Source organism: Chrysemys picta, chromosome 13, assembly GCF_011386835.1.
Source record: "Chrysemys picta bellii isolate R12L10 chromosome 13, ASM1138683v2, whole genome shotgun sequence".
Classification (NCBI taxonomy): Eukaryota; Metazoa; Chordata; order Testudines; family Emydidae; genus Chrysemys; species Chrysemys picta.
Genome location: NC_088803.1, coordinates 55,476,140 through 55,503,260, shown reverse-complemented (window position 1 = coordinate 55,503,260; position 27,121 = coordinate 55,476,140). Strand labels below are relative to the sequence as shown.

Sequence of the window (27,121 nt, the reverse complement as noted above, 5' to 3'; positions counted from 1 at the left end):
ATATCATTTAAATGACTATGAATAAAATTTATTGGGCTATAAAAGATTTCAGGTTAAACAATCAGTGCAATGAGCAATAGCCAGAGCTACTGCAGGGGCTGATGCCACCACAGACTGGTGCCCGCCAGCCTTGGAATTGCAGGAGGCCCCATGCAGGCTTCAGGCTAAACCAGGCGAATTTTGTTTCTGTTTCTATTTCATTGAGTTACTTGATTCCACAGATAAAGTGCCAATAGGAAATGGGACTAGTTCTAGCAACAAACACTAGCAAGTGTTAATCACAAGAAACCCAATTTGCCAAGCAGAGCCAGTGAGCACCAGCTAGCTACTCCACATGCTATGCAGCTTGGCAGTAGGGAAGAAAGGGCATTCATGGGGTTAAAAAGGTCTTCTACTGAGGGAGATGGGGCTCTTCTATATCAGCCTGCGAAGGTCCTCAAAGTTCAGCATGTTATTTGCAGTTTCTGACCAAGCCGCATGAGTTGCCCCATCCATTTCAGGGGCCAGACGGTTGCTGTGCTCTAGAGAGTGGTCTGCACCCCCAATAACTGCCTTACACTCTGGGCACTTGCTCCTCTCCATTGCCCCACCACAGTCACCAATCACATAAATGTGGCCATTTGGGCACTTGAACCAGTGACCTTGTGGATAGCCAAAGGCACTAACAATCTGCACTCGCTCCTCCTCAGTGATTCCCAACCCAGACTCTGGCAGAGCTGTCTTTAGTTCTTCCATTTTCATCTTCACCACCTTTTCATCCTCTTGGGTGAACTTCTTCGTTCCCTCTAGGATCTGCCGCAGAGTGGCAATTTCTCTCGAGATAGAAGTATTCATCTTTGCAGTTGCTGTTTTGCATCTGGCCAGGAGACTCACCAGGTATGTAAGCCTCTGAATCTCACTCTGGAGGTCGGAGAGTTCCTGACCAGTGAAGCTTAGCCGGGGCTCGTCCAACCACTCCTGAATTTCAGCCAGCCGTCTCCTCAGTCCTTCCTTCTCGCTCACATCAAGCTTGTTCAGGGAGCTCATCAGCTCACCCAGGCGCCCATAGAAGCCAATCAGGTTCTCAAGAAGTCCAATACTCTTTGTGGAGAGATCAGGATGTGTCAGCTTCTCTTCCAGCATGAGATATTTAATGGACAGATTTCTTCGCAGAACAGCCTTCCCTTCCAGCACACCCTGCAGTCTGTGCCTGCTAGTTTCAATTTCACTTACTGGACCTTGGATTCTCTCTTTCACTCTCTCTATCTCCTCCAGCCGCCTTTTCACAATGGTGCCATACCTCAAGTTCTTCCTGATGGCTGTCTGGCAGCTGGGGCAGACCTTTAGCTTGATGACAATTTCATCTTCATCCATGTAATGGTCGAGGCCTTGGGCCTCAAAGATGTGGCCACAATCCTCCAGTTCCACAAAGCGAGCATCTGGCTCATCCTCAAAGCCAAAAAAGATCTGGGTGATTTCATCCTGGTGACACACACGGCACTTTTTTGGGCAAGGTTCCCCACACAACCCAATGCAAGTATGACCACAGCGCAGTAGCTTAGTGCATGGTACATCGCAACGGGGCCTGTTGCATGGTTCAGAGCAAAGCTTGGTACACTGGTAGTGCTGACACCGCCACTCACATGGCTCCATGCATGGGATACACATCTCTCCGCATTTCTTTTTGCACCGACTGTGGATGCAGTGGTTCTGACAGGCTTGCTGGCATGGAGGGCATTCCCTGGTGCAAGGCTGCTGACATTTGTGGGAGCAGATCAGGAAGCGCTTACAAGGGCTCTTGCAGTGCTCATGAAATCGCCCTTCAAAGCAGGTATGGCAGGAACCTGGGCATGCATGGCCACAATCCAGTGGGATAGGGCATTTGGTTTTGCATTTCACAGGCATCCCATGTTTCATCTCCACTGTGATCCAGCACTTCACCTGCTGGTTGTGGCCACATTTCAGTGTGACCATAACCATCTCAAGACACTGAACACTGCATTCCTGCCCACAGGACATGCTACATCTGTGCCCACATTTCAGATATTTCTGACAAGGCTCTTGACAGCAAAACTCACTCTCGGGAATGGAGCAAGGGACCATCTGCTGGTGGCCACACTTTGGGATGGTTTTCAGCACTTTCACCATGCATGGTCCACAGTGCTCAAAGCACAGTTGGGGGCAACGATGGCCATCTTTGCAGAGCACCTTTTGACAGGGCTTCATACACTGAAACTCTTTGTGTTCTAAGTCATAGGGGTGACATGCTCGAGTGCAGACGTGTCCACAATTCAGCCTGAATTCACAGGGGCGACTACAGCCCCCTTCAGGAACTCTGCAGAAATCTGCTCCCTTGGATACCAGAGTCCTAGTGTCAGGATGGTTCTGACAACAGAGCATCAGTGAGCGACCAATATGACCCTTCTCCCGCAGGGTGTGAATGATCTTGCTCCAGAGAGGCACCTTGCCAAGCATTCCCATATTCCCAATACAGTAAAGCCCTTTCTTAGCTCTGGATAATGCTACGCAGATCCGGTTAGAAATCTGCAGGAACCCAGCTCTCTCTTCCTTATTACTCCGCACAAGTGATAGCAAGATAATGTCATTCTCCTCACCCTGATACTTATCCACCACATGAACCTTCACACCTGTGAAGATCTTGGCAGGCATGAGTTTGCGCAAACAGAAGAGCTGCCCAGTGTAGGTGGTGAGAATGGTGATCTGGGAGGGCAAGTAGTCCTGGCACAAGAAGTATTTGCACAGCTCCACCACAAACTGGGCCTCATGTGGATTCTGATGGCTTTTCCCTTCCTGGATCTCCTGTTCGGGGAAGTCATGCTCCACAAAGAAAAGATTAGATAAGATCCCCTGAAAAGAAAAGAGGGGAAAACATTACCATGGAAAAACCATTCTAATCTTCCAACATTGAAATCTGCTCTTTCATGCCTATGGTGACCCACTTAGCAGTTCCTCTGTAGATGACTTGGATTCAGGGTGCGGGACCCTGGTCATTGCACACTTAAGGCAAAAACCCCTCAGTCAGACCCCTCATAACATACCTAGAAAGGGAGAGTTTAGGAGCTTGTTGGCCGAACAGTGTCCCACTGGTACATCACTAACTATTCCAGGAATCCAGCAGCACGTAGAGCAGGGGTAGGCAACCTTTCAGAAGTGGTGTGCCGAGTCTTCATTTATTCACTTTAATTTAAGGTTTCGTGTGCCGGTAATACATTTTAACGTTTTTTTAGAAGGGGGTCTCTCTCTAAGTGTATATTATATAACTAAACTATTGTTGTATGTAAAGTAAACAAGGTTTTCAAAATGTTTAAGAAGCTTCATTTAAAATTAAATTAAAATGCTGATCTTACGCCGCCAGCCTGCTCAACCCGCTGGGTGGAGTATGGGGGGTTCAGGGCAGAAGGCTGGGGTGTGTGTGGAGGTACAGGGCACAAGGCGGGGGGGGTTCAGGGCAGAGGCCTGGGTGTGTGGGGGGGACTCGAGGTCAGGGCAGAGGGCTGGGGGGTGTGGAGATGCAGGGCAGAAGGCTGGGTGTTGGGGGCAACTCGAGGTCAGGGCAGAGGGCTGGGGGGTGGGGAGGTGCAGGGCAGAAGGCTGGGGTGCTCGGCTCGTGGGGGTGCTCCCAGCCCCGCCCTGAGCAGCTCATGGCAGGGGGCTGGGAGGGATATGCCCTGTTCCACCCCCTTCCCCCAGGCCTGTTCCTACCTCTCTCTGCCTGCTCTACGGAGCAGCAAGCATGCTGTGCTCGGCTCTGCTCCTCTGGGAGGAGGAGGGGCCGGAATGCACCACACTGTGCGAAGAAGCAGGGGAGGAGGGAAGCTTGGCTGCCGCAGGACCAAGCTTCTGCCTCCTGCCCCCACAGGGGAGGGGGGGGGCTGAGTGGAGCAGGGGGACGGAACCCCCTCCCCACCGCTCTCCCCTGCGGGGGCAGGAGGCAGAAGCTTGGTCCTGCGGCAGCCAAGCTTCCCTCTTCCCCTGCTTCTTCACACAACGTGGTGCATTCCGACCCCTCCTCCTCCTCTAAGTGGGCAGCAGCATGCCACTCAGAATCGGCTCACATGCAGTGTTTGGCACGCGTGCCGTAGGTTGCCAACCCCTGATGCAGAGGATTTGATTCCTTATCTTAGAGTCCAACAACTACAATTTATTCTTTAGGTTACAAAAAGGAGTTTGTGCTAGTGGCATGTTCGCAGGCTATAAATGAGAAATCATGGCTCAGTCACACTACTCAATGTGAATACTCATGTATTTAGGATAGGTAGGAGAAATGGGTGATAAAATAACCATGCACAGTATTTCTTTACTTGATACCTACTAGCCAGGGTGAAAAACACTGTCAGTATCCCATCCCTATAGGACCCTTATACACTTTTCTCGAAAATGTATATGCAATACTTGTAGTCCACGTAATACAACTTTATATGTATGAGTTTGAGAGAGTTTGTTATTGGACTCTGAATAAGTGTATGTACTTCATTCTCCCATCATACTAAAGAATCTGAAATAGCCAGTCTCTGGTCTTTCATGACAATCTTTTTCTTTCTCAATTCCTCTTGCTTTCCCAATCCCATAATTCACACTATTCCTTTTATTTTTCAGTGTTTTTTTTTTTTTAATCTTACTTTCCTCCCAACCCCCATTCTCTTTGACACCGCTACCGCAGTGCTTGGCCCTCCAACACACACCGTACCCACTGCAGAGAAGAAAGCAACGGTTTCTCCTCTCTTCCATAGTAAGGGCTAGTAGTGTCAGGGTCCCTGTTGATCCCTGGCTCCCTCCTCCAATGAGGTGGAGAATGCAGCCCATGCACCTGTCCAAAGTTTCCATTCACCCTAGGTGAACATGCAAGTAGAATGTTCATTCCCTGACACTGACAAAAGAGGAATTGCCAATTAGTTGGGTTGCTCCTGTCTCCCTAACGGACAATCAGGCCATTTCAGCCAGAGACAAGTTTCTTCAGGAAAGATGGATATTCATGCATGTGGGCACAATTCTCTGGCTCTTTGAGTGCCTGTAGTTACAGTAACGGCTGCTTAATAAACTGCACTGGTTGAACATGTTGGTATGGATGGGTACAGCTTGCTCAGGAAGGATAGACGGGAAAAAGGGAGGAGGTGTTGCCTTGTATATTAAAAATGTACACACTTGGACTGAGGTGGAGATGGACATAGGAGACTGAAGTGTTGAGAGTTTCTGGGTTAGGCTAAAAGGGGTAAAAAACAAGGGTGATGTCATGCTAGGGGTCTACTACAGGCCACCTAACCAGGTGGATGAGGCTTTTTTAAACAACTAACAAAATCATCCAAAGCCCAAGATCTGGTGGTGATGGGGGACTTCAACTATCCAGATATATGTTGGGAAAATAACACAGCGGGGCACAGACTATCCAATAAGTTCTTGGACTGCATTGCAGACAACTTCTTATTTCAGAAGGTTGAAAAAGCTACTGGGGGGGAAGCTGTTCTAGATTTGATTTTAACAAATAGGGAGGAACTCGTTGAGAATTTGAAAGTGGAAGGTAGCTTGGGTGAAAGCAATCATGAAATCATAGTATCAGAGGGGTAGCCGTGTTAGTCTGGATCTGTAAAAAGCAACAGAGAGTCCTGTGGCACCTTTAAGACTAACAGATGTATTGGAGCATAAGCTTTCGTGGGTGAATGCCCACTTCGTTGGATGCATTCACCCACGAAAGCTTATGCTCCAATACATCTGTTAGTCTTAAAGGTGCCACAGGACTCTCTGTTGCTTTTTACATGAAATCATAGAGTTCACAATTCTAAGGAAGGGTAGAAGGGAGTACAGCAAAATAGAGAATGGATTTCAGGAAGGCAGATTTTGGTAAGCTCAGAGAGCGTATAGGTAAAGTCCCACGGGAATCAAGATTGAAGGGAAAAACGACTGAGGAGAGTTGGCAGTTTTTCAAAGGGACACTATTAAGGGCCCAAAAGCAAGCTATTCCACTGGGAAGGAATGATAGAAAATATGGCAAAAGACCACGTTGGCTTAACCACGAGATCTTCCATGATCTAAAAAATAAAAAGAAGTCATATAAAAAATGGAAACTAGGACAAATTACAAAGGATGAATATAGGCAAACAGCACAGGATTGCAGGGGCAAGATTACAAAGGCAAAGGCACAAAATGAGCTCATACTAGCTATGGGAATAAAGGGAAACAAAAAGACTTTTTATCAATACATTAGAAGCAAGAGGAAGACCAAAGACAGGGTAGGCCCACTGCTCAGTGAGGAGGGAGAAACAGTAACAGGAAACTTGGAAATGGCAGAGATGCTTAATGACTTCTTTGTTTCGGTCTTAAGCGAGAAGTCTGAAGGAATGCCTAACATAGTGAATGCTAATGGGAAGGGAGTAGGTTTAGAAGAGAAAATAAAAAAAGAACAAGTTAAAAATCTCTTAGAAAAGTTAGATGCCTGCAAGTCACCAGGGCCTGACGAAATGCATCCTAGAATACTCAAGGAGCTAACAGAGGAGGTATCTGAGCCTCTAGCTATTATCTTTGGAAAAATCATGGGAGACAGGAGAGATTCCAGAAGACTGGAAAAGGGCAAACATAGTGCCCATCTACAAAAAGGGAAATAAAAACAACCCAGGAAACTACAGACAAGTTAGTTTAACTTCCGTGCCTGGGAAGATAATGGAGCAAGTAATTAAGGAAAGCATCTGCAAACACTTGGAAGGTGGTAAGGTGATAGGGAATAGCCAGCATGGATTTGTAAAGAACAAATCATGTCAAACTAATCTGATAGCTTTCTTTGATAGGATAACGAGTCTTGTGGAGAAGGGAGAAGCAGTGGATGTGGTATACCTAGACTTTAGTAATACAGTTGATACGGTCTCGCATGATATTCTTATCGATAAACTAGGCAAATACAACTTAGATGGGGCTACTATAAGGTGGGTGCATAACTGGCTGGATAACCGTACTCAGAGAGTAGTTATTAATGGTTCCCAATCCTGCTGGAAAGGTATAACAAGTGGGATTCCGCAGGAGTCTGTTTTGGGACCGGATCTGTTCAATATCTTCATCAAAGACTTAGATATTGGCATAGAATGTACGCTTATTAAGTTTGCAGATGATACCCAACTGGGAAGGATTGCAACTGCTTTGGCGGATAGGGTCATAATTCAAAATGATCTGGACAAATTGGAGAAATGGTCTGAGGTAAACAGGATGAAGTTTAATAAAGACAAATGCAAAGTGCTCCACTTAAGAAGGAACAATCAGTTTCACACATACAGAATGGGAAGAGACGGTCTAGGAAGGAGTATGGCAGAAAGAGATCTAGGGGTTATAGTGGACCACAAGCTAAATATGAGTCAACAGTGTTTTGCTGTTGCAAAAAAAGCAAATGTGATTCTGGGATGCATTAACAGGTGTGTTGTGAGCAAGACATGAGAAGTCATTCTTCCGCTCTACTCTGCGCTGGTTAGGCCTCAGCTGGAGTATTGTGTCCAGTTCTGGGCACCGCATTTCAAGAAAGGTGGAGAAATTGGAGCGGGTCCAGAGAAGAGCAACAAGAATGATTAAAGGTCTAGAGAACATGACCTATAAGGCTGAAAGAATTGGGTTTGTTTAGTTTGGAAAAGAGAAGAATAAGAGTGGACATGATAGCAGTTTTCAGGTATCTAAAAGGGTGTCATAAGGAGGTGGGAGAAAACTTGTTCATCTTAGCCTCAAAGGATAGAGCAAGAAGCAATGGGCTTAAACTGCAGCAAGGGAGGTCTAGGTTGGACATTAGGAAAAAGTTCCTAACTGTCAGGGTGGTTAAACATTGGAATAAACTGCCTAGGGAGGTTGTGGAATCTCCATCTCTGGAGATATTTAAGAGTAGGTTAGATAAATGTCTATCAGGGATGGTCTAGACAGTATTTGGTCCTGCCATGAGGGCAGGGGACTGGACTCGATGACCTCTCGAGGTCCCTTCCAGTCCTAGAGTCTATGAATCTATGAAACATGTTTTTCCCATTAGAGCAAAACCAGGATTCCATATTAGTGTCCACAGATTAATAGAATTTAAGGCTAGAAGGAACCCTAGTCTGACCTCCTGCATAACACAGGCCAGAGAATTTTACCCAGTTAACTTTTGTATTGACCCCACTAATGTGTTTGACTAAATCATCATCCAGAAAGGCATCCAGTTTTGAAGACATCATGAGATGAAGAATCCACCATTTCCCTTGGGAGTTTGTTCCAGTGGTTGATCACCCTTCACTGTTAACAATTTGTGCCTTATTTCTAATTGGAATTTGTTTACCTTCAGCTTCCAGCCATTGGTTTTTGTTATGCATTCTCTGCTAGATTAAAGAGCCCTTTAGAACCCAGTATTTTCTCTCCATGCAAGTACTTCGCTCTTTGGGCAGAGAATCTTTTTGTTCTGTTTGTACATACAGTGTCTAGCACAATGGGGCCCAAGCCCTTGACTAGGGCTGTAGGCACTATGGTAATATAAATAACATACATACTTCTTTTTTATAAGATAACTACTCCTACATCACCTGATTTCTTTATTTAACGTTACCAATTTTTATCAGCTAAACTTGATCAAAGAGACAGAAATACTTGAATACAAACCCAAAGAAGTGACTGGTTTGGATGATATAAGGAGAGGGTTATTTTACCTAGTAAGGGGGGTTCAGAGAGAAATTGCTTGGTGCCTTCTGCAAACTCACCTTGATGTTTTCATATTTGAGAACAGAGGGATGGTTCTCCAGCTCCTGGTATATGTGGGGAGTGAGGAGCTGGGCTATCTCAGGGCGCATGCGGTGCTGGAACACAGAAACAAAAGTTACAGGAGAGCTAGGGTTAGCAGTAGCCAAAATAAATGGGCAAATTTCTCACATGATGGAATGAACTGAACCATCCCTCCTTTTCTGCTTCATCAGGGAGACAATGACACCGCAGAAATGGGAACGAACCCTCCCTCTATCACCAACTCCAATCCAACCAGATGAAAGTGACCAAATATATCTTCATGAAGATATGGGACTGTAAGTAAGTTTGTTGCTTTTAGTGCAGTTCCCAGTGGACAGGTTGTCCAGCATCACATCAGCATGACATCACTGTGACATAATGTACCCCATGTAACCCCCTGAACCTACATATTCACTATTATTATATGATTATGTTTTGTACAAAGTATGCTTTGTGAGATACCATTTGAAAAGTCACAATCTTCATTGTATATGAAATTATGAGATGTTGCTATATGTTTTGTGAGTCTGCTTCTCACACCAGCTTCCAGGAGGGAGGGATAGCTCAGTGGTTTGAACATTGGGCCTGCTAAACCCAGGGTTGTGAGTTCAATCCTTGAGGGGACCACTTAGGGATCTGGAGCAAAATCAGTACTTGGTCCTGCTAGTGAAGGCAGGGGGCTGGACTCGATGACCTTTCAAGGTCCCTTCCAGTTCTAGGAGATAGGATATCTCCATAAATTTATTTATTTAAATTTATTTATTTATGCAACAGGGAGAGAGCCCAAGAGCAGAAAGGCTGTACCAGAAGATGTAGTGCCTGTGTCTTGAACGGACACAGAAGCTGGTCTGCATGGATCTGACAGATCCCAGCGCTCTTCTCAGGGATTAAACAAAACCTGGCTTTTTGTTTCGTTTTTTCAGATTGCTATGGGAGCAGGAATATGACACTGCGCTTCCTACAGACTCCAAGATTCCAACCAGGTAAATTCCTATTGTGACACTACACCCCATATTTGTCATAGTAATATTATTATGATATGATTATGGCATAATTATGATGCATTTTGTAAAAGATGGGTCATGTAAGGTGTTACTGGAAAAGCTATGATTTGCTGTATATGATTATCCTATTTATATGCATGTATCATTTTTGTATCTAAAGTTATTAATATTGACTATGTATCTATTTCATATGTAGTTACACCTGGGTGACACCCACTAGGCAAAATGCTTCCAGTCTAAACAACTGGTTGTGAAGGGCCTATTCAGGGTAATGGGCCATTAGGAAAAACAATAGGCTTTAGGGAGAAGCTTATCCCCCACCTGGTGAGCCTTCCTAAGAATGCTCCAGACAGCCCATAAGTAATGGCTGCTATGATTCTGCAAGGGCATGTGACCAGAGCACATGACTCTGGACTCAATTTTGGGTACCTGTATTTTTCTACAAACTGGGCTGGGAACTGTTTTTAGAACAATGGGTTCCCGCCACATGCTAAAGCTATATGAAGCAGGGAGTGACATCTGTTGTTCTTCATTCCCCCACAATAACTCAACACTTAAGAGAAGCTCTGAAAGAAAAGGACTTTGAATGGAGGTGGGGATCCCAAGCTGCAAAGCAAGGGCAGCTTGTGCCTTGAGAATCTGCAAGCCTGCTTTTATCAGTAGGTCCCTACCAAATTCACAGTCCATTTTGGTCAATTTCAGAGTCATAGATTTTAAAAATTGTAAATTTCATTATTTCAGATATTTATATCTGTATTTCACGGTATTGTAACTGTAGGGGTCCTGACCCAACTCTGAAGGCAGCAGCACAGAAGTAAGGGTGGTATGGTGTAGTATTGCAACCCTTACTTCTCCACTGCTGCTGGTGGAGCACTGCCTTCAGAGCTGGGCACCTGGCCAACAGCCACTGCTCTTTGGCCACCCAGCTCTGAAGGCAGCACAGAAGGAAGGGTGGTAATACTGCAACCCCCCCTGCTGCCTCCCCCCCCCCCACAGTAATCTTGCGACTTCCCCCCACAATTGTCTTCTGGGTTGGGACCTCCAGTTTGAGAAACATTTGTCTCCCCCGTGAAAGCTGGTCTTTTGTGTGCTTTGATCTGTTTGCTATCACTTAAAATCTATCTTTTTGTAGTTAATAAACTGGTTTCATGTTTTAACCTAAACCGGTGTGCCTTTAAATGGAGTGTCCGTGGGAAAATCTCAGTTTGGTTACCACAAGTGTGCATATTCCTCTCACTATTGAGGGGAAGCAGGCATAATGAACTAACACTGTACAGATCCCTGTGTGGTGCAAGACAGTATAATTTTGGGTTTATACTTTGGGGGGGGGAAACTGGGAAATTGGCCAGTGTCTGCTGTTTGCACTCAGGTAACCCAGTTTGGATGAGTTTCAGGGTAGCAGCCGTTTGGATGAGTGGCGCCACCTGCTGTCATGTTGGGTGATAACAGGGTCTGGGTGAGGCTGGCTGTGTCCCCAACCCAGCTGCATCTTAGAGGGGCACAGCAGTTCCCACCGTTCCTAGACTGCACCCCAGGGGTGACAAAACTGTCACACCTATATCATGGAAAATGAATACAGCAAGCAGAAATTCTAGAGCTGCTCCTCACCTGATAATTCAATCGGACAAAGGGGAAGCCGACTTTCACCAGCCGCTCAAAGAGAGACATCTCCAGATTGAAGTTCTTGGCCAGGTCATACACATTAGCACTAGGCTGTAACTGAAAACGAAAGTGTTAGAGTCCAGCTATTATGAGTTCTCTCCCCCAGATCAACAATGCTTTCCTCTCTCCACCACTGGAAGGGCACAGACAGAGTTTTTGAAACAACGCCAAATATTAGGGCCAGCTCAGCTACAATGAATCAGGCTTAGAAGTGAGGTTAAATTACTGCCAGAGCTGTACAAGAGTTTTGTCCCCAGAAGCACATTGGAGGCTGGGGGGAGGCAGGGCCAGTGACTGCCACTGTGTATATAGCTGTATGGCCGGGGGGGTGGGGGGAGGAGATGATAAACCTGTGGGAACCTCCTGCTTGGCATTTTGCTGTGCCCAATCTCTGTCTCTGTACAGTGGAGGAGGCCCCACATGGACACGTTACCTGCTGGTGGTCTCCAATGAGGATGAGGTGCTGACAGGCTTTGCTCAGAGTGGTGATGGTGTGAGCCTCCAGCACCTCTGCTGCTTCTTCCACTATGACAATTCGAGGCTCCACTTTCTGCAGGATCTGACGGTATTTAGCAGCACCTGGTGGGAAAGAGAGGCACCCTCAACAGAGCAAAACTCCCCCTACAGGCAGCAAGCTAGTGCCCAGGAACTCCAAGTCAGATATTTTAAGGGAGGGAGAGAACCTCTCCAGGTCTCAGTTCCCAGGAAGACACAAAGGGTTCTCTGCCATGCATCGCACATTCCAAGACTCATCCCCAAAGAGGCTTTGTAGCTGCATCTTGGTCCACGCCCAGGAGGGCTCCTAGGGGTGCAGGAAGTACCCAAAGACCTCTTGATGGTAACTGGCAGAGAGATGCATAAGAGTTACAGGAGTCCCCTGGGTCTGGCTTCTACATACTAGTTCACCAAAGAGAGTGTCATGTGAGGTCTCTACTGCCAGCCTGTATTGCACTGGTTGTCAAAATCTTTGCAAAATGTATCCACAGATAATATTTAAAAAGAGAGAGAGAGAGAGAGAGAGAGAGAGAGAGTGTGTGTGTGTGTGTGTGAAATTATGGTTTTAAAGCAGTGACATGCCTTAAGGCAGGTTCTACCAGACAGGAAGTAGGAGATACTTGTCTCCCCGGCTGGCCATGGTAGTGGTGGATTAACGCATGGGCCCCAGCCAATTTGTGGGCCCCCTGAAAAAATCTCAAGATGCAAGGGCAGGAGGATCTAGCTGCTGCGCCCTCTGCTCTGCTGGCTGTGCTTGGGGCAAGGTTTCTTGGATGAGCCAGTATCGGGGGGAATGGGGGTCTGCCAGTGAGTGCAGCTGGAGGGAGCAGCAGTAGCCGTCACCTCTTCCTTGTTGTTTTCTTCGCTGCTGCCCATGGCTTCTTGCCGCTGCTGGTGATAGGCTCCGCCAGTATCCTCCCACACCTGTTCAGGCAGCTAGGGATAGGTGGCGAAGGAAGATAGGGAACACCACCTCCTGCTTTGTCTCCTCCAGCCCCAAGCTGAGCAGGAATGCCTACTCCCAGCTGAAGTCCTACTGCCCCGAGCCCAAGCTGAGCTGCAAGGACATGTTACTGATAGGATGCAGCCTGCAGCCCATCAGTAACTGGAAGAACATAGATGGTAAAATGGGCGTGTGAAGGGGGCCCTGGGATGGGGAGCGCCCCACGGCTAGGGGAGCCAGGATAATCCCCACTTCCTCAACCCACAGCAACAGCTCCCAGGGAAATGCAACAAGGAGCCAAAGCGGGGGACGGAACACTCTCTGCTGTCCTGGTCAAGAGAGGAAACCACAAACCCTCCCTCTCGTGGGAGCCCCCATCGCCTCTTCCTTGCTTCTCAATGTTCAATAACTTCTCTCCCCCAGACATGACCTAGTCTCGCCTCTCCTCTTCCAGTTTTTTTTCCTGTCTCTTTTGGTGATTGCAAAGTATATGGCGAGACCGGCTTTGTTTTGGATTTTTATGCCTCCATCCACAGTGTCGAGGCCTTTGGATGCCACTATCACTGCATCTCACAATGCAGCAATATTTACCCCATCCTAATATGTCACGATGTAGACCCATTTCCCCCCCACACCCAATTCCCTAAGACCTTTGTTGAGCCCACCTCCCCATGCACATGGTTCACAGCCTTGGGATCTTAGTGTGGATTCTTGCATGTCCATCGTGATATCGGCTGAGCAAGGGGTAAATAATGCCATATGCGGTCTTCCATAGTACAGTTCTCCCACCTTAGCACTGGATGAAAGACTATAGTGCTATTTACCCCAGACTGCATGTTTACGATCTTTCTGTGTATATTCCCCCCCCCCTCACCCAGCATGGACTGATGTGGCACTGTTTACACTGGGCCACAGCTTCCAGACCTAACTCACTCAACTAGGAATTTCACAAATGAATTGTGGCCCATGCAAATTTACTTAACAAAGATGGTCAGTGGAATCAACTGTTGTTATGGGCTAATGGTCATCTGTTGCTATGTAAATGCCAAAGCCTGCAGGGGGGGGGGAATGAAACAAAGGAAAAACCCAGATAGTTATAGAAGTAGGAGACATTCAGTTTCAGTGACTTTTTTCCCCTCCATTACACTGATGAGGCACCATTGGTTGGAAGAAAAAAAAAAACAGTTAATCACCTCTCGTAACTGTTCTTCGAGATGTGTTGCTCATATCCATTCCAATTAGGTGTGCGTGCACTGCATGCACAATTGTCGGAAAGTTTTTCCCCTAGCAGCACCCATCTGGTTGCTGCCCTGCAGATTTCTTGGATTGGGACCTGGGCCAAGAACACCGCTGACTAGGCCTGGGCCCTCGTGGAGTGCGCAGTAAAGGCCAGGGCTGGTATGTTGGCCAGCTCGTAGCATGTGCGAATGCACGACATGATCCAGGAGGATATTCTCTGAGATGAGACCAGGAGTCCTTTCCTCCAGTCTGCCACTGCTATGAACAGCTGGTTTGACCCCTCTCCCCAAAAAAGGTGGACCAATATTCCACAAAACCAAATTTATCTACATTCCACCACTTACCTAGCTAGCAGTTCACTTCCAGCATCTTCTGTCTTCCTTCACTCAGGGAACAGGAAGGATCACTTGGACATTTTTCTCCTTCAACACCCTTCTGAGTTCCCTGAAGTCATACATAATCTGCGAGATATCCTACAATGCAGTGTCATTAGCACTGACATGCACCATCACCAGAGGATTCATCCCCCATTGACTTTAAAAGCCTATCTAATCTAAAGAGATGTCTTGTGTCTTGGCTCCAGGAAAACAGCACACCATCCTGTTGTCATCTACCCCTTGCAGAACGTTCTACCCATTCTTCTTAGGATAGAATCCCCGGCAAGGCTTGTCTATCTTCCTTGGACAGTTGAACATCTTTGTTAGCATGCTAGATTTTTCTTGCAAGTTGGGCTGAGCAGCTATCCACAGGAATATCCCATACACATCTCTGTTGAATTTGACCAGGTGGAGCTTCAGAGATATTTTCAGCAGTTTCCACACAGAGTACCTGGTATAATTTGGAAACCTCTAGCTTTGTGGCATTCGTCCTGGTCATCATCATTCTGATGGTCATAGTCTGCCTCATCATCTTGCATTCAGTGGTTATGAATTGCCACGCCTCCTCTGATTCCTTGGGGGCCAGTTCCTTTCTTCACTAAATCTGCAACTGTGATGGAACTTCTCAGTCTCTCTGATGCTGTGTAACATCTGCATTTGCCCTTCCAATCCAAGAGTCTATTCTTCCAACACAGCCACCAACTTCCATGTCATACACAAAGTCCCTTCTGACTTTAGGCAGGAAAGAAAACATGGCATATCTGGTGCAGGTCACAGCTGTTCCATTGAAGGCCATCGCGTAATCGAGAGTTGAACTTTCCTTTTATGTACAGTCCCTCACACTCCCTTGCCAAACTCCCTCTGAAACTCTCCTGTTAGCTGCCAGTTTGTAGCTCAAATTTGTCAAGTAACTGACTTTTTATCCTGCTTAGCTCCACCACCTACCAGCAAGAAGCAACTAGTCACTCAGTCTTCAAACAGGGGGGAGGGCTAATCAAAGGACCAAAGGTCAAAGCTACACGGCCTTTACCTAGACACCAACAAACAGATCAGTCTGAGCTGCTAATTCAGGGGCCCATGGCCCAGCTACACAAACTATACTCAGAGAAAAAACAAACAGATGAGCTCAATACACCACTCACCAAGGCCCCCTACCCCCAAGCATAGAGTCTGCTGCTTCCATCTCCAGAACTCTCCTGTTAGCTGCCCCTGTTCGTGACTCCACAAACACCACCTACTGATTCTGGAGATGGAGTCCATTGGGAGCTGTGTCCCTCCACTGACCTGGGATGCAGTGCTGGTTTATTCCCTAAATGCCACTCACCTGTAGTCGTCATCCCTACAACCAGGGCCTCCTTAAGAATGCAGAGATCCTCCTGCAGCCTCAGTTCTGCCAACCTCTCTGCTGCCACCTGGTACTGCTGCTCATGCTGCAGGATCTTTCGTCGAATCTCCCCCTGGTACATCTGTAGCCAGCGCCTGGAGAAGGGCATGATCACCAAATGAGAGGAAGGATGGTCCAGCGCTTAGGACGCTAACCTAGGACTCATGAGATCTAGTTTCCAGACTGTGATCTTGGGCAAGCCATTTAGTATTAGTGCTTTACTCCCCCATCTGAAAATGGGGATAACAGCCCTGTCCTCTGTCACAGGGTGTGAAAGGATAAATCCATCAGAATTGGTGAGGTGCTCAGCTATTACCATAGTGGAGGCCAGATTAGTACTTTACATAGATACGGGAGCATGCAAACTGGGGGTAATCTCTGGGCATTGCCTGCCCAACACACCCAAGAGCACTGTTACCTGTACAGCCTCCAGCGGGAGCTGAGGTCCAGCTGCCACAAGTCCTGGACAGCCCTGGCCTCTGCCTCAGTCATTGCATTCAGTTTACGGAGCTCAGCCCTCATCTTCTGCTTCATTTTCCTCCTCTGAGCTGGTTGCATCTGCAGGAAGAACTCCCATCAAGCATTTACACTTACAGTTCTCTGCACCAGCATTCCCCCAGCACTCCCTCCCTATCCAGACAAAGCAAGAGAGCAAAATACCAAGCTTCCCAGTCCCAGTGAATGTGTTTACCTCCCACTCCACAGCTTCCTGCTGTGGCTGGGCTGCCCCTTGACCCTGCTTTTCCAGCTTCATGGCCAGCAGCATATTTGCCAGTTCCATGACAGCACCATTCTCATCTTCCCTCCTCTGCTGAGGCCTGGCTGCCTCCTCTTCCTCAATCACTCGGTCTGCCTGAATCAGGTCGGCCTCCTCTGGGATCTCCAGCAGCTGTTCCCCCTCCTCTTCCCCCTCCTGCTCCTCCTCTCCATCCTGCTGGCCACCTATAAGAGAGTAAATCAGCCATACATGGAGGCATCAGTGAGGGCAATGCAGCTAAAGGGAGGATAGAGGGACACTGCAGCAGGACGAGAATGCAGCAATGGAGAGGGGCATGCTGGGATTTTAATTATCCATGGTACTTTTCAAACACTATCATCTCCCCTTGCTTCCCCTTCAATATCAAGCACTTTTCAATATCTGCTGGACCACAGCTCCCCCTCACCAAGCACCTCCTGGCTTATGCATTCGCCCCCCGACCACAGGCTTCATGCATGGTGTGACAGGTTGGGTCAGAGAGACCCCCTTGGGACTGTCACCTGGTGTGCCGAGACTACCTCTAAGCCCATTTTCCCTGCCAGCTTGGAACTCCAGAACCCTGTCTTGTTGAGCCAGACATGCCAGTCTGCACCAACACAGACCCAGGGTCTGAACCACGCACTCCAAAGCTGCAGACTTAACTGAAAACAACTTAAGAAGTGTTCCTATCTCTAGCACCCAGACACCCAGCTCCCAATGGGATCCAAATCCCAAATAAATCTGTTTTACTCTGTATAAAGCTTACACAGGGTAAACTCAAATTGTCCGCCTTCTAAAACACTGATAGAGAGATATGCACAGCTGTTTGCTCCCCCAGATACTAATTACTTACTTTGGGTTCAATAATAAAAATGATTTTATTAAGTATAAAAAGTAGGATTTAAGTGGTTCCAAGTAAGTTACCAAGCAAAATAAAACAAAAGTCACACGAGTCTAAGCCGAATACATTAAGAAACTGAATACAAGTAAATCTCACCCTCAGTTGTTCCAATAAGCTTCTTTCACAGACTAGACTCCTTTCTAATCTGGGCCCAATCCTTTCCCCTGGTACAGTCCTTGTTCCAACTCAGGTGGTAGCCTGGGGAATTTTCATGACTGCAGCCCCCTTTGTTCTGTTCCACCCCCTTATACAGCTTTGGCACAAGGCAGGAATCTTTTGTCTCTCTGGGTCCCTACCCCAGGGGAAAAAGCACCAGGTTTAAGATGGATTCCAGTACCAGGTGACATGGTCACATGTCCTGTGAGACCCCCAAGCCTTCATTCTTCCTGGCCTGACTCACAGGAAGGCTTGCAAGTAAACAGAGCCATTTACAACCAATTGTCCTAGTTGATGGGAGCCATCAAGATTCCAAACCACCATTAATGGCCCACACTTCACATAATTACAATAGGACCTCAGAGTTATATTTCATATTTCTAGTTTCAGATAGAAAAATGAAACATTTATACAAATAGGATGACCTCACTCAGTAGATTATAAGCTTTGTAATGATTCCTTACTGGAGACCTTTTGCATGAAGCATATTCCAGTTACATTATATTCACACTCATTATCATAAAATCATATAGAGTGCAACATCACACATGGATATACACTTGTCTTCATACACCTGCAGGAGGTGTGAGCCTCTTACCTGCATTCTCAGCCGCTGGGTTCTCTGCACCATTCTGGGTGAAGGCAGTAACACCAAGGCCCAACCACTCCAGAATCATAGAGTTCCTTGAACCCTTGTAGCAAAACCACTCATCATCCTAGTGCAATGAGAAATAAATCAGTAACGCCTGTGCAGCTCAGAGCAGCAGTTTGAAGCCAAACTATCATACACTACTCTTCAATATACACACACAGAGGCAGCTTAACTAGGGCCAGACCCAAATCTGTCAGCTCAGCAAGACTCTTGCTTGCTGCCTCAGTGCAGCAGATGGGAAAGTCTGTGGCAGCTTCAGGTACCTTCAGAAATCAGGATTTTTACTGAATTTAATAGAGAACAATTTCCCTTGGTTATTGGTGTTTTTTTATATTGATAATAAAGGGAATATCAGCTTGAAATCTAGGCAGTTTCAAAGAGTGAGCTGAAAACAGTTTCTGGTCCTACATCAGCCCTATATCTCCCCCACCTCTTTACACTAAGATCACTGCCAATTTTTATGGGTTAGCAGTTATATTCTACTTAAATAACTCCTCTCTTCCCCCGGCTTTATGAGACCCACAGAGAAAACAGACTCCATGGGGAAAATGTGACGCTGACTCCATACAGAGTGCTGCCAGCTGCACAGAGGACAACCAAAGAGAAAGGTTTTTCCCTTTAAATTCTGATCCTGCAAGGAGCTCTGCAACAGGGGCTCTGCCCACATCCAGCTGCTTGCAGGTCCAGGGCCTTAGAGAACACAGTGCTCTAGTCACAGGCACAAGCAAAGCATTTTCAGACAAATGGGATTCAAGTTCAAAGGGTCACTTGGAATTCACTTTGCCCCAAACCAGTCTGTTTACCCGAGACTTCTGCACTGACAAAGAGAACACATTGTAGCATCATGAGGGCAGTTGAAGGATTTGGCAACAGCTAGGGGAACTGCTGAGGATTTTGGTACCTAGGAAGGCAGGAGAGGCACTGAGGTTTTGGCAACAGGGAGGGGGACAAATCTCCTCTTTCCCTAACCCTTGTGAACTGGAAGTTTCTCTGAGCATGCTCACTTCCCCACTGATTCTTGATATTAACCAGCTATCCCATTGTCCCTACCCTGTTTCCTTCACTGCATCCATTGGAGAGCAGCAGACACATTCAGCTCTTGCGCTTACATGCTCAGCAGAGAAACAGTTAATTCTGACTGTTAAATTGCCATCATTCAGTTTCACAGTTAGCATTCTACTGAGATGAAGGGACAGTTCAGATCTCTCAGAGCTATTGTTCTGGGCTGTCAAATTGGGACGGCTTCTCTGCAGCCTCAGGGTAAGGGTAAAGAATACAATTTTTCAGCAAACAATTCTGCAGCCATGGACTCCACAGGGCATAAGTAAGGTTAAGATTTTTAGTAAAAGTCACAGGCAATAAACAATAAATCATGGACGCCCGAGCCCCGCCACCAGGGGCTGAAGTCACAGAGGTCACCTAAAATCACCCAATCTGTGACCAAATTGTAGCCATATTGATAAGCTCCCAAACTATTCACTGTGGCCTTCTTGCCTTGAACTCCTCAGTCAGTGAAACTAGCACTTCACTGCAAGCAGTGAGGCCTGCTGGGACTTTCCTAGCAGCTAACATTGAATCTCTGTACCTAAGGATTATGTGCAGAAGAGGTACAGTCAGGCATTAGGGCTACTGGCCTGGAATGACAGGATTCCTCTTACCAGACCATTCATCAGGCTGTCCCAGTGTTGTGTGGTGATGTATCTTTCCAAGTGGCGTTCATGCAGCACTCCATGTGCTGTACACTCTAAGTGCCGTGCTCCTTCACGCAGCTCCTGCTCTGACTGTTTCATCTGGGTGATTATCTATGCAAAAGGAAAGAAGAGCGAGGCTTTCAGGAGTTGTTATGCTCTGGAAATCCAGGCTCTGAGAAGAAACATCTAGAACAGCATAAGGAAAAGTCAGGGCTAAAGAGCGAATGAGAATGGGAGACCCAGCAGATGGGCTTCAGCATGAGAGAGGGATTAAAGAAGGAGATGGGGACAAGTGGACCTGGATATGTAACAACTGTACAGGTGGATGAGCTGCTGCATCTGTTCCCTGATGTGTAGGCAGCCTTCCCACACCCCCCAAGATTTTCCAGAATCCCACACATACATTCATGTATGCCCTGCGGAGGTGCGTGGGCAGGCTGCGGCGAAATTCACACTTCTTCCGCAGCTCTCGCAGGGTAAACTGCTTCAGGATCTCGCTGCTGCTTCTCCCTCCAACTCGCACAATCCCACTCTTCTGAGATGTGTAGATTCCTGAGCATGAAGAACATTAGCATGAAAGAGCCACTCTCTGTTCTCTCTGGGAATGGGGAAAGCAGGGAGAATCACATCAGGGCCACATGCCTCCACTCATCTCAGGGAGCCCCTCCTGTGGAGGTTTGGGGGGGGCAGTGGGGACCGGAGTGAATAGCAAACCCATGAATGCGATCAGATTCAAAGGAGGACAGTTCCAGCACAGAGTATAGCTGTTTGAACTTAAACCTCCACCCCACACCATGCAGACCCTCTTACCTTCCAGGAACTGATCCAATGCATGGTTGGTGTAACAGACAACAAGGATGGGAAACTTCTGGAGAGTGCTTTGCCACACCTGCTCGTTGGTCAGGAAAGCCTGAACAATCTTCAAACCCACATAGGTCTTCCCTGCAAGAGAAGCTCAGAATCAGAGATCAGAAATCCAGGCCAGATGTGTGGTCTTGGAATCAGAGGTTTCATTAGATCAGGGTACAGGGTCAGAAGCTGAGTGTTTTATTCCCAGCTCTGGCAAGGGACTGCCTGTGTCACTATGGGCAGGTTAATTAATCTCTCTAGGCCTCAGTTACCCACCAGTAAAATGGCAGTATGGTCCAGTATATAGGGCACTGGACTGGGAGACAGATGACCTGGGCACTATTTCCAGCTCCCCTTCTTATCAGTCATGTGACCTTTAGCAAGTCGCTTCTCCGCCTAGGCTTTGTCAGTCTTATCTATCTAGACTAAGATATTTGAGGCATGTACTGCCTTTGTGTGTATATAAAGTGCCTAGCACAATGCAGCCCTGATCTGAGATGCGGGTCTCTAGGTGCCAAAGAGAAATAATAAAATAATGCAAGGCATTAAGGACACTATAATAGGTACCATACAAGAACTTAGACAAGATTCTGCTCTCCTCCACGCCTGCCATAATGGAGAAGTCTATAGTTCCAAGTCCCATTTCCCTACACCAGCTACAATGGAAGGGTCTGTAGTCATCATTGCAATGCAAGGTCATCAGAGGATTAGGAGCTGAAAGCTTGTAACATTTTGCAATGCTGTGGATGGGTGTGACAGATGCAGAGCAAGATTACACCAACTCCACACATGCAGACACCATGATATATCAGCCACATACATGGTATCAGTGGGAGCTAAAAGCCTTCTGCCCCAAAGACACAGGCCCAGATCTCTCACAGTGTCATTGTATCCACACCAGAAACCCACATACATGGTCATATTTAGCTTTGGGACAAATCTTGTTATTTGATGTTTTAGTAAATTAAAAAAAGGGGATGAGGTCACTGTCACACAACCTAGACCGCAGTGGATTACACGAGCACCAGCTGGGCACCAGTAATTGAGCTCCAAGCACACAAAACCCATTGAGACCAATGCCTGGTCACTAGTGCAGCTGACAGGGGCTGCTCCAACCTTGCATGGCTTATGCAGAGCAGAAAGACACTAAGCTCTGTGCCTGCCCACACACAACATGGTCCAGGAGGCAGAGATTCAGGACCAGCTTCTCCTTTCTCAACAGGCCAAGCACCTGTCCTCCTATGAAAAGGCTCTCTATTCATTGCATGGACCTGTTAGGACTTCCTCATTCTCTGTATACAAAGCCCAGGAACAGCATCTGAGTCCAGCCTGTGCCTGAAGTTGGTCGTCAAAGGATGTTATTTTTCTTTAGAATTTTCCTCTACTTTTAGTGCTTTTCCGACTGGGCTGGTTCAAGGGATGTTTAGCGGAATTTATTAACTGGTGCCCAACAGTGCAGTTCTAAGCAACAGTGTATCTCACCAGTCCCAGGAGGCCCCTGGATAATGGCCAGCTCCTTGGTGAGTGCCAACTGCAGGGCTTGCATCTGGGACTCATCTAACTTCAAGGCTTCCATTGAAGGCCACTGGTTGAGGTCTAGAACATTCACCCTCGGTCTTCTCAAGTCATCAGGGCTCACCAGGAAACCCTCCTTTCCAACTGGAGAAGGCTCCTCTATCAGGGGCGCAAGGTTGTAGATGCTGCCCATTGCCAGGTATGCTGGCTCCTTCACCAACACATCACACTCCACGATGTATTTCTGAAATGGAACGTCTTCTTCCTGGATCTCCTGCAGCCCTTCCAGCACGTGTCGGTAGGCTTCAAAGTAAGCAGTTGTCTCCACCATGAGAAAGGAGTCAGAGGGCTGGACCTCTGCCAGCAGCGCCTGGCTGTGCTCATTAAAGCACAGCTGCACAATGCCCTGGGACAGGTCTGCATTGTCACGGTTGGACACTGTGGCAAAAAGGAACGTTTCAAAGTTGTCTTTAGACATACAAACCAGAGACCCATACAGCAAACGCTTGGAATTCTGCCATCGCACAAACTTTAGGGGCTTTGTGTCAAACTGGACCTTGTAGACGATGCCAGATGAGGAGCAGAGGGGGGTGATGATCCGGGTGTCAAAGTAGATTCTGATGTCATCAAACTTCCTTTTCCTCAAACCTTTGTCCTCAAAGCTCTGCAAAAGCTCCAAGATGCCTTCCCTTAACGGCCTAACAAAGTCCTCTCTTAGGAGCCGGAAATGTGTGTCCAGGTAAACACTGGTGCTATCATACCTCCCAGAAACAATATTGGGACGAAGAAAGGGCTTTTTATCCCGATGCACCTCGTTGTATGTGGGGTAGATGGTCATTGTGCGGTAGGTTTCTTCCTGACCATCAGCCTGAGGTTGCACTAGGGTGTAGTTGTCAGCTCTCAGGGTGCCCTCACGCCTCTTCTCCTGCAGATGCTGAATAAGGGTCAGGACTTTTTCCATGTTCTTCTCAATCTGTTCTGTAATGTCCACACCAGATGCTCTCAAGGCATTTATAGATGCTGGCAGGACAGACATCAACATGGAGATTTTCTGCACAGAACTGGCTGGGAAAATGCTCACCAGATCCTGAAGGAGGGAGATGATGATGCTTATATGCTCAGGGAACTGATGTCGTACAGCAGGAATGGCCTCAGTCATCATGTCTGCAACATACTGTGGCAGGCAGATCTTGAGGAAGTTTGATTCCTTTACCATGCCCAGGAGCTGCTGGACACTTTGGCGGTCCATTCTGGAGCTGCATGCCCTCCTAAGAACCTGGCAGATGAGCTGGAGGAAGCTGGGTTTCATGGATGTTTGAGACAAAAGCTCCTTGAGCCCTGAACTGGAGGCAAGTGTGATGACTACTTCAGAGGGGTCTTTCTGAAGGAGACTTTCCAGGAATTTGTAGCCAATCCTCCTGACTTGCTGAGGCTGTTCATTGGGCTCCTGGCACTGGGCACCGCCTGGAACAGGATTCTGATAGAAACGAGGATTTTCACAAGGGTGGAGTCTTCTGCACCTGCCACCATCTTGGTTCTCATTTCCTCTTCTTCTGGCCTCATTTTCCTGCTCATTCCACTGTCCTCTGGGTCCATCATTGGCTTGTCCACCCTGGTTTCTCCTTCCCTGATTGGGATACCGTCCTGCACCACGGTATCTTCCTTCCCTCTGCCCAGGGGGAAGAGGGTTATCGTTAACCCTGGGGTTTCCTCCAGGTTGGGCTGCTCCTCTCCGAGGATAGCCTGGTGCATTAATTGCTCGGTTTCTGCCTCTTTGTGGCAAGCCAGCATCTTGACGCTCTACAGGACCCAAAGAGAAAAGATATTTAGAGAGAATGCCTCCTTAGAGAGGCTGCTTCCTGACACGATGTTCCCTGGGATAATCCCCACTCCCCATGACACCACACTTGCCAGCAGCAGCACGTTTCAGACATTTCATATCACACTGTAGAACTAATATTTTATTTACATCAGCATGTTTTCTGCTGCGTAATGAGTAAGGGTACAATTCAGTCATGGATTCCGTGACTTCCACGGACCTCCGTGACTTCCACGGTAGCAGGGCTGGAGCAGCTGTCAGCCCCGGAGTTGCCAGAGCAGCAGTGCCAGGGCTGAAGCAGTGGGGGGTGGGGTGGGGATTGGGCCAGCCCCTACCACTGGAGCAGCTACTGCAGCCAGCCCCAGGGCTGGCCACCCAAGCAGCTGGCCAGCCAGCCCTCATGGCCACTGGAGCATCAGTGGCCACCAGCCCTGAGGCAGGAGACATGACCCCAATGGTCCCCTTCATCCCTGCAGGCCTCCCACTGTAAGTCCCCATCTGTCCCCCCCTCTCCGGTATTTTTAGTAAAAGTTAAGGAGAGATCATGAGCTTACGTGAATTTTTGTTTATTGCCCACGACCTGTCCCTGACTTTTACTAAAAATACCCATGACAGAATCTTAACCTTAGCAATAAGCAGGCACTGAGGAAAATGCCCAGCCTAGAGTTTAGGATTGTGGTTAAACTATCAAACTATCAACCAGAAAGTAAAATGACTCCCTTTCCATGTGCTGAAAAGCTGAACAGCATGGGGCCCAAGATTAGGTCCTCTTTACAGATTGGGTTTTGCCAGCAGTTAATGGCTGGTTTAATAGCCCATGAGAAAGCAGCAGTTGGTTCAGAACTTTAGTTTTACAGTAGAGTTAAAACTCAGAGCAGCAGGACAGAGTCTGCCCCCTTTTCAGGGGAGAGAATTTGTCAATGGGCAGACAAATTAGGCACCAGATAGCCAAATAACAGACAGGTTCCAAGGCATAGGACTCATCCCTATCTGCCTCTATTTGGCATTAGTCAAATTAAACCAATACAATCTAATCTAACAATCTTAACAATAAAATCTAACAAGGTGCTTTTGTAAAATATGTAACAATCAATCCCTACTCTGAGACAACAGTGATGAGTGTGGTAGAGGATCTTAGATTAAAACAGAATGGTGGTGTGTCTGGTGCTGGGAATGGGTGACGGGGAGAGAAGTGGGTTTCAATTTATTTAAATTTCAATCTCAGTTTTTCCTCTAGCCCCATTCATTAAGCAGGCCACTCACCTCTCCAGTTAACATTGTGCTGCCTTGGGTAGGGTTCCTGTCCAGGTCTCCTGCCATCCATTCCTGAGAGTCACTCAAGTCCTCTTTTGCCTGGTTCTTTGTGCTGCTGCAGGCAGAGACAAAGCCAAACAATAATCTTTAAAAGAGGACCAGGCCAACACTGCTCAGCATCCACAAAACCAGGAGAGCTCTGGGCACCTCTGTGGGGGACAGTATTAACTCCACAAGGTATGTTACCACAGGGAACACCAATTACACCTGCTGTTGCCAATTCAAGGGTAGTTATACCATCTTAGCTCATAAATTAAAGTTTTGCATACTAGGGACACTTCACCATCTGCATCTCTTCCCCTAAACATGAATCTGTCACAGTCCCAAATCCAGTTTCCTTCCACTGAGCACTGGAACACCCCAGTCTGATGGCCTTATGCTCCCTGTGCTCCTCTGAGCCAAGTCCTCCCTGTCCCACCATGCTCTCTCAGCACAACCTGCCTACACCATGGTGGTCCCTGTCCTAAGAGGTGGGACACAAGTCCTAATCAGGCCAGCCCAGCACGTGCAAACCTTAAAGAAGTGTCCCCATGGGACTACCCCCTTTTCCCGTAACTGCCTCTCATTCCCATTGCCAGGGTATCCAAATGTCCCAGGAATCACAAACCCTGTTTTCCGAGGCTTGGTCTAGAAGACAAATACCAAGTCCTTACCCGCCACCGTGCTGCTGCTGGTTGGTTTCTGTATTACCGAAAAACAGCTTACCAGTTTGTCACTTCTCTAGAGTCCGTTTCACTTTCTGGTTCCCCACTAGCCCAGCCCAGGAGCTCCTGTAGCTCTAGGGCGTTTCCAGGGCACCCAGCACCAAACACAAACCCACTGCACCAATTTCTGCTCAAAATTCACGAATGTAAAGTTCTTCAGTATTATTTCCCAGCTTCTTATAGCCTGCCCCCCAGCCTCCCCCTTTCCGGCCCTCCGCTCCAGTCTCCCCGGCCCTCCGCTCCAGCCTTCCCCCTCTCCGGACCTCCAGTCTACCCTCCAGTCCCCGGCCTGCCCCTTTCCGGCCCTCCGCTCCAGTCTCCCCGGCCCTCCCCTCCAGCCTTCCCCCTCTCCAGGGCTCCAGCCTACCCTGCAGTCCCCGGCCTCCCCCTTTCCGGCCCTCCGCTCCAGTCTCCCCGGCCCTCCCCTCCAGCCTTCCCCCGCTCCAGGGCTCCAGCCTACCCTCCAGTCCCCGGCCTCCCCCTTTCCGGCCCTCCGCTCCAGTCTCCCCGGCCCTCCCCTCCAGCCTTCCCCCGCTCCAGACCTCCAGCCTACCCTCCAGTCCCTCTTCCTATCCTTCCCTCCAGCCCCCGGCCTCCCCCTCTCCGGGGCTCCGCTCCTCTCCAGCCTTCCCCCCCCCCCGCCCTGACCTCCGGGCACGAGCGGCGCCCTACTGCCATAAGGGGCTTCTCCTTACACAGGTGCCCCCCCCGCACCCCGCCACCCCCCGCGCTGGGCCCAGCCTGGCAGCAGGCCCGGGACGCGGAAGAACACAGACACCCAGCCTGGCCCGAGCCAAGAGCCGCCCCGGGCCGGGAGACCGAGGACGCTTCTCACCATCACCAGCCAGGCCCGCAGCTCGCTCCGATCCGCGGCGCCGCCCGCACCCTGAGGGGGAAGCGGCTCCACCCCGCCGGCGCTTTCAGTTTCCTTTCCGGGGCGGAAGGAGTCCGACTCCGCCCGGGGGCGGGGC

The 27,121-nt window shown here is 48.2% G+C and overlaps 1 protein-coding gene across 4 annotated transcripts; it reads right to left on the bottom strand.

The window, feature by feature from the left end:
* Window positions 1–12: 12 nt before the first annotated feature.
* ZNFX1 (zinc finger NFX1-type containing 1) lies at window positions 13–27,121 on the bottom strand. 4 transcript variants are annotated; one of them, XM_005304815.4, is made up of 14 exons: window positions 26,986–27,121; window positions 25,396–25,501; window positions 22,281–24,113; window positions 20,760–20,891; window positions 20,353–20,501; window positions 19,917–20,060; window positions 18,205–18,322; window positions 16,505–16,755; window positions 16,232–16,371; window positions 15,754–15,908; window positions 11,809–11,954; window positions 11,322–11,432; window positions 8,688–8,783; window positions 13–2,847 (listed from the first exon to the last, which is right to left on the bottom strand). In XM_005304815.4, the coding sequence occupies exons 2-14, from the start codon at window positions 25,454–25,456 to the stop codon at window positions 415–417; spliced, it is 5,769 nt and encodes a 1,922-aa protein (XP_005304872.2). In that variant the 5' UTR covers window positions 25,457–25,501; window positions 26,986–27,121; the 3' UTR covers window positions 13–414. The 4 variants fall into 4 exon arrangements, with proteins under 4 accessions (XP_005304872.2, XP_023964609.2, XP_042698433.2 ...); XM_024108841.3 differs by having other exon boundaries at window positions 25,396–25,498; window positions 26,986–27,116; XM_042842499.2 differs by lacking the exon at window positions 26,986–27,121 and adding an exon at window positions 26,152–26,260.